The following is a 10,780-nucleotide window of genomic DNA, read 5'->3' as shown; positions in this document are numbered from 1 at the left end:
ACTGAAGATTTACACTAACTAAAATACAACACCTAGTACTATGTTACTCAGTTGGAGATTCATTTGATTTGGAAGAATATGTTGATGCAGACATACCCATAAGGACTTGGATAGGAAGAACTTGAGAAATTCATCTAGAGCTTGGTCTTGTAAAAAAAACTGACACTATTCCCTTAATGATAGGCTAGCAGACTAATAATTTAATGTGTGATTGATTATACAATGAATATCTTCTAACTCAATATTGTATTATTACATGTACACACTACAAACACATCTCGAACAATGTTTAGAAGGTTTGGATATATTATCTCTACTCTCTTAGTAACTACATTAAACAAATTATTGAGGAAGACACAATGGGCCGGGGGAACCTTATTTCTCTGTGATACTCAAGTATGTACCATCATTTTCAATACATGTATTTCATGAGTATGTGTCAAACATAAGAACTAGTGAACCTGGTCCACCCTCCAAATCCAATTTTTTATTAAAATCACCAAGAGACCTCTCTTTGACAATGACCATCCTTCAATCCCAAACAACTCAAATGATGAAGACTTCAATCTTGAAGCCACCCTCACCTAATTTAGGAAGAACCTAGTCCTAGCTCTCACATTTGACCAAGCTCACAAAATCCAAATTGAAATTCCATTTATTCCAAGTGTATAACCAGTTATCTCTCACGAGAACAATTCTCTTAGAAACAAATCACTACCAGTTCCTTCATTATTGATAAGCCCATCTCTATTGCACCAAAATTTGATGTATCTCTTACCTATAGTTGGTATTCCTTCTATAATTAAGGGTGAAACGTCATCAAGAAAAGGCTATCTAACAAAAGAACCATGGAAGAGTGAAAATTTTATGAAGTTGGACCAGAGTTAAAAATTTTGAAATTTTGATGCAGCTAAACCAACTCCAGAGAAAGAGAAATCCATAACTCAATTGTTGTTGGTCCTAATGCTTTTAAATGCTCACTTAGTCTCCTTGGAACTGAAGATGCTCGGTTGATGATGAACCTCATGACTTCTCTTGATGAAATACCATTTTTTTAAGAAAACTTATGATAATGAAGGGGAAGGTGCACAATGGACATATTGAAAAACTATTAATGGCAATGAACATCCTCTTCCTCCTCATTTTAGTAATCTTCCTCCCAATCCTTATTCTCCATTTTTTTCCGACTCTTTGATGTGTTTGTGTTTGTCTCATACTCATGATATCATATGCTTTTGATTTAGGGCTCTAAGGGCTTAAACTAGTATATGTTGCTTATTTATATGTTCCTCATTGAATATCTTGGTTGTGTATAAGATGGCTAATATCCTCTAATTAACTTACCTTATTGTTAGTAGAAGTGTACTATATAGTATTGCCCAAAAAAAAGAAATAAAGAAATAGTTGAAATAAAGGAGCAAAGAAGAAAAGAAATAAAAGAGTAAAAAGGAAAGAAATAAGGGAAAACTACACAAATTGTTACGTAAAGTACTTACCAACATTTGACCCAGCCCAATATATTTATCCTAATTGGACCCACAACCCAAACTATTTACGCGACTGCCCCCTTGTTCTATTCACTGAACCAATGTTTCTTCATCCTTGATATCATCACAGTATATATATATTCTAATGGTATCATATACTATAATGGTATCAAGCAGTAATTGAGTACTCTTTTCACTGAAACACTGCATGTTCCTCTTTTATACCATCAGAGTATATATATATATATATATATATATATACACACATACTAGTATATGAACACGTGCGTTGCATGTGTATCCCATATTAATTGGTACACTCAATTTAAAATGAAATACATAAAATTAGAATATGTGTGCCATGAGTTGCACGAAAATTATAGAGAAAAAAAATAAAGAAAAGAATGCTTAGAGATGTATAAAAGAAAAATTATCATCCTCAAATGTATAAAAAGAAAAATTTCAAGAAATAAAAACTGGAAAAGAAGAGAATATTTTTTCCTCCATTCGTTCATAGGAAAAAATAAAGGATAAGTAATCATGCGATTATCAAATGTTTACCAAGAGTGGCTAATAAGAATTTACAAACATAAATATAGGAAACAACTCGTGAAAACCATATAAATCACACTCATATACACTATCTTGTTCCAGCAACTTGTCAAAGATAGACAAAAAGTATTAAAATTCATAAGATATTGTAGGCAAAGAAACCAACAAATATTATGAACGAAAAATGATCATGTGATAAATATTTTATTTATTGCATTTTGATTTACATGTCTACTTACATAATAAAAATAGATCAATAAAGATGTAATTACAAATTACAATAAAAAAAATTTAAGTATAAATAAACAGCAATCAATTAGTAAGCTTATGAGATACATGAATGGGTGGAGCAAAAGGAATAGCACCTAGGATTTTAGGTGTTCCGTCTTACAATAATCCATACCAAAACTGCTTATAATGATAACACAAGAAAAATTTGATCTGGAACCTGGGTGTCTATGCTAATTCATCTTAGAGATCAACTCATTGATGTGATCCTCGCAATTCAGGGTTGTATCGTCTCTTCTTACCCTGCAAAGCTTTCTCTGGCTTGGTGATAGCAAAGGAAGCTAGTGACCTCCTTGAAGTGTGGACCAACACTATCAATCTCTCTCACAACGTCCTCTAAGCATATATATAATGTCATACTGGCCTAGAGTCTGTTCCACAATGTCATTGCTAGCTAGTAACCTTTCTTGTAAATCAGATCCTTTGCGCTTTTCAGGTTTGGGTAGCCATATGTGACATAAGGGTCCACATTTTGTAGAATCTCAACTGTTCTTTCATTTTTTCCTTTACAAAGACCCCACTGAAGATTTTTTGCAACCGCAAAGAGTATAAAGCCTTATTTGTTCTTGGATGCATATCACTTTTCCCTCCAATTCGTATTAAAAATACAAGTTGGAATCTAGGGTTCTCCCCTGATTCTTCCTTTTTCCCCTTTGTTTCATTTGGACAAGGTTCATCTTCTTATCTCTATACTCTCGAATAAACTACTCGGGCTTCTTGATAACAAAACTATCAGATTTGAGAATATGAATTATATTTACGCTGGCAAGAAACCAAAGCATTGGAAAATTTGGGTAGAAGAAAGAGATACATTTTTAGAATTAATGGGCTCTTTAACATACTATTTGACTCTTCATTACCCTTCACATATGTTACAACTCTTCGTTACCCAACTCTACAACTTTTCAGCTAATTTTCAGTTGTAAGATGGAAGCATCTACAAAGCAATGAATAAAGAATAATGTCCAAAAAAATTAATAGATTACACTAAATGCTTGGCACATTCAGGGGATTCAGCCTACTATATATATATATATATATATATATATATATATATATTTAATTAATCATATATTATAATATAGCATAGATGTATAATGATAATCCAACTTTGAGGTTAGGATCTTCTCACTTTTAGTAATACTGTATATGATATATGATGATATGACATGATGATTATGCCTTGACTGAAGAGTTCTGTCTGCAAATGTGTATAAGAATATTCTTTTCTTTATCCCTTAAGGTTCAGCCATAATGTGTCCCATGAAATAACTATTTCTAATTGGCTTTGTTTATAACCTGATTGATGGCTGAATTAACCATGTGCTCTTGTAGATGAATCAGAGATTCTCTAAGAATGTCCGGAGAGGCTTCTACAAGCTGATTGATGAAACGTCCAACTTCTTCCGACTTTGAACCTTTCAAATTTGTACAACATATGTGCATAACCTCCAGTTCAACAGGAATAACCTCCACAAGTAGATTAGCTAGCTTGGAGTTAACTCGAGAGACATCTGATTCATCTAATTCGTCAAGTTGACAATACAAAAGAGTAAAACAGAAGTTTACAACTCTCTGAGCCATAAGTTGAAGATGGGGTATGACATATTCGATTGTCTCATACTCAACGCAACCATTTACTTTCAACCTATGGAAATCTCGTAAATTGCCAAATACATTCTGAAGAAGCTCATATTGAGTCATTGATGTAAAAATAAACTCAGAACACAACTTGGGTAGATATTGGAGATACATGAGGATGGCATCCAAAAGTTCAACCAAACGATCCTCGGTCGTGGTTACACGACTTGGTTCAGCATAGCTAATATAACTTTTGATATTCTCAAAGAGGTCATGATAATTCATATTAACGAGCATGTCTTCTCCATGTAGATGCAAAAGTGACTGAACCAGATCATGAATATCATTTGATATGCAAGACATTTCGTCATTACAACCTTCCGAAAAGAAAGAGTAATAAAGATGACAAAATGCGGACACAAACGTCAGCTCCAATGTCAAATCTTCAATTTGATCTATGTCAAGAGAAGTTAGAACACACCCATTACTTAACCTCTCTATGAAATCTATAAGATTAACATTGTCCTCGTGAAGTACAACGGATGACACCTGCCAAAACACCAATGTTGTTTCAAATTATGTTAATACATAGATGGTGATAGTTTAGATAGAAAAAGGGAACACCTGATAGTTACCTGTGAAACTCATGAAAACTTGATAGTTCATATCCAAAATGGGAACAACTGATAATTGAGGTGTGAAACTCACGAAAACGTCTGATAGTTGAGTTGTGATCAAACTCGCGAAAACGTGATAGTTTATGTATGTTTTGATTATTAACTCTAATTTTCAGTCTTAAATTACAACAGGCAACTATCACAAGTGCAGAAGACTTTCTCCAGAATAGCCTAATAGAGAAGCCAAATGTTTGTTCTGTTACACCTCAATTCTTAAAACAAAAATGACAGCCTGGTGCACTAAGCTCTCTGATTGTTTACGCGCTATCTCTCTAAACAAAAGCTCTTACTTTCTTTGTTCTTAAGCCATTCCGAACATGTTGTACTTAGGCCACCAAGGCCCGATTCTCAGGATCTAATACAAGGTTTGATTATATTCTTGCCCTTATATTCATCTTTTTTTATGACCGTGGTGTTTAGGCTAAATTTCACGCAACTCGACTAATTTCACGAGATACCTCCCACCAGCAACAGGTACCAGGCAACTCTGGCCACCAAGGCTAGGACATATAGGAAGAATCACTAGTATTTTTTGTCTCGCTATGTTTTGAACCTAACACCTCAGGGTTTTCAACCACCCTTATACTCATTTTACCTTGCTAATTTTGTGATTTATGTCATTTCATTTAAAAGATCAATCTAACTCGCGTGTCCTAAAATGAATTTGATAAATTCAACTATAGCAGATGATTTAGTGTATAGATCAGTTTACCTTATATAAACAAAGATTAAATCATCAATTCTTATAATTTATAAATATTATATTCACCATCTAAGTTACATTAAGCAACAAACATACTTACAAGAATATATTAATTAAGTGAATGAAAAAAATAATTAAATATTATATGCAGCATACCAATGATTTGTTATCTTCCCCTTTTGTTTGTCCTTCATTTTCTTTTCCTCTTTCCATTCTCAAGAGAAACAATTTACATCAAACTAAAAATGAAGGAAAATTAAAGGTGTAATAAGAATTTTTTCTTTTCCAGTTGAGAGTTGTAAAGGTGATAAGATAAGCCCACTAACTCACTAGGTGGGGTTCCTATTTGGTCCTTAGCACTTTTAGAATATATTTTTCAGAAAATGGTCAAAAATGCATTTTAAATTATGTGAAATGAATAGAATGTCCTCTGTTTATAGTTTAATTTAAAAATGTTTTTGCCGTCAATACTTTGGTTCAAAAGTATCCTTGCAGTCAATACTTTGGTTCAGAAATACCCATATAGTTACTAAATAGGTCAAAAATGTCTTTTTTCGAAAATGATAATATATTATTTCATTTCTATTTAAACACATCTTCTTCCTAATTAAAATATATTTTAAGAACTCTATTCTTGTTTTCTTTCTTTTAAAATCACTTTAACAAATAAAAATATAGGGAAAAATTTTTCTTCTTAATCTCATTTTATCAAAGAAAAAAGGACATATATCTCCCGAACTATTATAAATGATATGTATATATTCTTCGTTATACTTTACGTATGTATGTTCCCACAATCGCAAAAAAGCAGCCTCCAGAGTTTGAGATGATTATTCTACTGTGTGCTTTTAACCTCTAATCTATGCATTGTTCTCCGCTGTTGCAATTCTGTGGGAAATTGCGTTTGTTCTCCAGTATTGCAATTTCATATGCATCGTTCTCCACCCTCTATGATACATACTATTTATGATAGTTCGAGATATATTTGTCTTTTTTTCCTTTTTATCAATTAAAATAGAATAATTTCATGATCACTTTCGACGGATGATATATGTCATATATATAAGATCATAGTATATATCCATCATTAATTTTTATTTACATAACAATAAAAAATAATTATAATAAAATAAGAAATATTTTTTATTTTTTATTTTTTTCTGAATTAAAGTAGGATACACATTTGCTAATTTTAAAAAATACTAGTTTTTGAACACGTGCAACGTACGTGTATCCCATATTAATTGGTGCACACAATTTAAAAAGAAATATAAAAAATTAGAATATGTGTGCCATGAGTTGCACGAAATTATAGAGAATTTTTTTTTTTTTTTAAAATGCCTAGAGATGTATAAAAGAAATATTGAAGCATTAATCTGATGATATCATCCTCTAATGTATAAAAATAAAAATGCCAAGACATGAGAGCTGGACAAGAAGAGAATATTTTTCCTCCATACGTTCATAGAAAAAGGAAAAAGGATGAATAATCAAGCAATTATCAAATGTTTACCAAAAGTGGCCAATATGAATTTACAAACATAAATATAGGAAACAACTCGTGAAAAGTTATATAACTCACACTCACAGACACAATCTTGTTTTAGCAACCTGTCAAACTCCTTTTTCTCGGTAAGGATAGGCACGAAGTCACTCGACTGAAAGGAGAGGGAACAATCACAACGTTACACCCCAAAATTATACGGAGAATAGATAACAAGTATTAAAATTCACAAGATATTGTAGGAACAAATATTATGAACGAAAAACATGCGATTAATATTTATTTTTTTGCATTTTGATTTACATGTCTACTTACATAATAAAAAGAGATCAACAAAGATGTAATTACAAATTACAATAAAAAAATTTAAGTATGAATAATCAGAAATCAATCAGTGGAAGAAATCAAAGCATTGGAAAATTTGGGTAAAAGAAAGAGATACATTTATAGAATTAACATACTATTTGACTCTTCATTACCCTTCACCTATGTTACAACTCTTCGTTATCCAAGTCTACAACTTTTCAGCTAATTTTCAGTTGTAAGATGGAAGCATCTACAAAGCAATGAATAAAGAATAATGTCCAAAAAAATTAATAGATTACACTAAATGCTTGGCACATTCAGGGGATTCAGCCTACTATATATATATATATATATATATATATATATATATATTTAATTAATCATATATTATAATATAGCATAGATGTATAATGATAATCCAACTTTGAGGTTAGGATCTTCTCACTTTTAGTAATACTGTATATGATATATGATGATATGACATGATGATTATGCCTTGACTGAAGAGTTCTGTCTGCAAATGTGTATAAGAATATTCTTTTCTTTATCCCTTAAGGTTCAGCCATAATGTGTCCCATGAAATAACTATTTCTAATTGGCTTTGTTTATAACCTGATTGATGGCTGATCGATGAGATAAATTCTAGTGATACCATGAATTGGATGCAAGAAGTTTATATTAGCGGGAATAAGTGGGTGACTTTTTTGTAGCATATGTGCTTTTGAAGAATTCTAGTGTCTATGAAGAATGCAGTGGGTTTAAGTTTTGTTCATCACTGAGAGTTGTATAGATGTAACCAATTTACCATTCATTTTAGTTCTATAACTTGACAACGAAGTTCCAAAAACTGTAGAAGGCATCTCGTTTATTATGTGATTAGTAAGCTATTGACGGATGCAAATAAATAAAACAGAAATTTATCGGATCTATTTTCTGAAACAGAACGGCTCTTGATAAAGAAGAAAAAAACAAATTTACGTGAGATAACACAATTAACAACATGAAGAACAGAGACATTCATGATAAAGAGAAAACAAATTAAGCTAGATAAAAAAAAACACAGTAGACAGGAAAAACAGAGCAGCTCTTGATAAATAAAGAGGAGAATTTAATTTTTTACCTACAATGATGTATTTGGTTGAGGCGCAGAGAAGAGAGAAAAATTAATGGGACAATGACATGTTGTTGGAGACATTTATATAGATCACTGAAGTATCTGAAAAGGTTTTGGAATAGCTGATAATAAAAGCAATGGAACTTGACCGATGGAAAAGGGCTATTACAATGATCGAGGGAGGTTGAGCAGCAACTCTACGTTTTTGGAGAATTAAATTAGGGCTCAGATTATCAGCAAATTAAATATTTAATAAACTAATATTTAAGTAATATTGTAGGGGAAAAACGGTAAATCAATTTTGGGGTTAAGCTCTTCCCACTTAGTAATACTAGTTTTTGGACATGTGTGTTGCACGTGTGTCTCATGCATTATTATATAAACTCGTTAGGACGATTAAAATTCAATGAAAACATGTGTGTAATGAGTACTAAAGTGCAACAATCTCAAATAAATGTTATGATAATAATTTTTTTATTGAAAAATTAAATTAGAGAAGACTAATAGAGAAATATAAAAAAATAAACAATAGAAGAAAAAAATAAACAATATGCATCCTTCTTAAGACTTTAATCATAACATTATATAAATAAAAAAAGAAATACAAAATTGATACATAATTTTTCCAAGTTTTCTGTCGACACCTTCTCTTATATCCAATCAAAATTCAAAAGTCTTCTCCATCGAGCAAACTAAAGCATGAATCAAATAGAAAAATCAACTTTTATTTTCGTAAAAGTGATATATAATCAGACTAAAGTAGATATATCATATACTTTTAGATGTTGATGACTTTTACTACATTAACTATAAAAATGAAAAGGATAATTTTTGGATGTGAGTTTCATGAAACAAAAGAGATGAATTTATATAGATAAAAATAGAGGAATACCAAAAAACATCTTAAAGTTTTAAATTAAATATTTGATGGTTTCAAAGGGACAAAATTGATAAAAGAGAACAACTTTAAGAATATTAAATATATGCAATGAACCTAGCTCCATTAAAATCTGGAAGAGTAAACAATCCTTTGAACACATGAACTCTCCATTTACTGAATGTAATAATTGATTATCACTAATATTTAAACATGTTCTTAACTAAATATTTATAATATTTTAATTTAGTGTAGGGGCAAAATGGTATTTCAACTTTCAACTTTTTTTTGTTCCAACTTTTGACGCACATGCGTTGCACGTGAATATCAAACCATGTACTACACTATTTTTAAAAATTATGTGAACATTATTAAAGAAAAAAATAGTAAAAATTATAAAATGAATGATAAAGTATAAGTTCCTATAATAGTGGATGTAAACTTTCTTATGATTACTTCTGAAAGTTAGTCACTCTTAATATCTCTTAATTTCACCTCTTAAATATAATTTATATTCCCTACCACATAGTGCATTACTTAGTTATTAATATATTTTTGGAGTTCTTACTTTTAATATAATATAATATAAATAAATATTGATATAAAATATAGAAGATATAGTAAATTAGATGCTTTTAGTTGAAATATCACTATATAAAAAATGATCTTTAGCAGAAATTAATTAGCAATTGCCGCTAAATATGTATTTTTAGCGGCAATTAGCGCTCTTTGTATATGTCCCAAAATGCTTTAGCGACATTGGATATAATGGCACTTAACTAATATCGGTAAAGACTTTAGCACTCTTTATTAATGTGTCTATTTATTGCCGCTAAAAGTTCTTTTTGTTGTAGTGTATTATATTAATTTAACATTCATGTTAGGGAGTGCTCAAATTTCATTTAACTTTGAGATAACCAACGTCTATAAATCAAACTTGAGTTTTAAAGAAGAGAAAAGTAGAAAACATTAAAAAATCTTAGTTTAAAATGTGAGGAGACCTCTCCATTCATAGTTAATGTCACGCCCCGAACCTACACCCTGGACGTGGCCGGCACTCGAAGAAAGCGATTACTCTTTTTCTAGAAAACTAGCCCGAAGGCTCTTTGGAAATCTCAATTTCAAATCTTGTTTAAATGTGAAAACATTTCTTTAAAACTTCTTTGCGAATACTTAGTTCCCTAATAACTTTTGAGAAATGAACTCAACTTTATACTCTTGACTTAACTTGAAACTCGATACTCTTTACTTAACTTGAAACTCTATACTCTTTACTTAACTTGAAACTCTATACTCTTTACTTAACTTGAAACTCTATACTCTTTACTTAACTTGAAACTCTATACTCTTTACTTAACTTGAAACTCTATACTCTTTACTTGACTTGAACTTGAGCCTAAAAATGAAGTTAAAACGTTCAATAAAGACTCTTGAACAACTTTAAAGACTTGCTTGGACTTACTTCTTAACTTCTAACTCTAACTTCACTTGACTTTGATCTTAACTCGCCTCGAATTGGATTATGGATTCAAGTTATATGATCACACGTTTATGGATGAGTTCTTGACTTTTAGACGTGCCTTGGAGTGGTGAAAACAACTATAAAACATAGGTACATTACCAAGGAACATGTATGAAAAAGTGGGGAATGAATCGGAAGACTTGGCGTCCTTGGCGCTCTGAGAGGCGCG

At 31.1% G+C, this 10,780-nt stretch overlaps 1 protein-coding gene and 1 pseudogene across 1 annotated transcript; both read right to left on the bottom strand.

The window, feature by feature from the left end:
• Window positions 1–2,492: 2,492 nt before the first annotated feature.
• LOC102578260 (60S ribosomal protein L7-1-like) lies at window positions 2,493–3,109 on the bottom strand (annotated as a pseudogene).
• A 496-nt stretch (window positions 3,110–3,605) lies between these two features.
• On the bottom strand, window positions 3,606–5,558 carry LOC102606248 (uncharacterized). Its single transcript, XM_006359731.2, has 2 exons — window positions 5,445–5,558; window positions 3,606–4,457 (listed from the first exon to the last, which is right to left on the bottom strand). The coding sequence occupies exons 1-2, from the start codon at window positions 5,499–5,501 to the stop codon at window positions 3,606–3,608; spliced, it is 909 nt and encodes a 302-aa protein (XP_006359793.1). The 5' UTR covers window positions 5,502–5,558.
• Between the last annotated feature and the right edge of the window lie 5,222 nt (window positions 5,559–10,780).

This window comes from Solanum tuberosum, unplaced genomic scaffold (genome assembly GCF_000226075.1).
Source record: "Solanum tuberosum cultivar DM 1-3 516 R44 unplaced genomic scaffold, SolTub_3.0 scf00305, whole genome shotgun sequence".
Classification (NCBI taxonomy): Eukaryota; Viridiplantae; Streptophyta; class Magnoliopsida; order Solanales; family Solanaceae; genus Solanum; species Solanum tuberosum.
The sequence above is the reverse complement of the archived record's forward strand: the minus strand, read 5'-3'. Positions and strand labels throughout refer to the sequence as shown.

Coding starts and splice junctions, on each gene's coding strand:
- LOC102606248 (XM_006359731.2), bottom strand. CDS start 5,501: ATGGAAAGAGGAAAAGAAAATGAAGGACAAACAAAAGGGGAAGATAAC. Junction 4,458..5,444: donor GGGAAGATAACAAATCATTG/GTATGCTGCATA, acceptor GTGTTTTGGCAG/GTGTCATCCGTTGTACTTCA.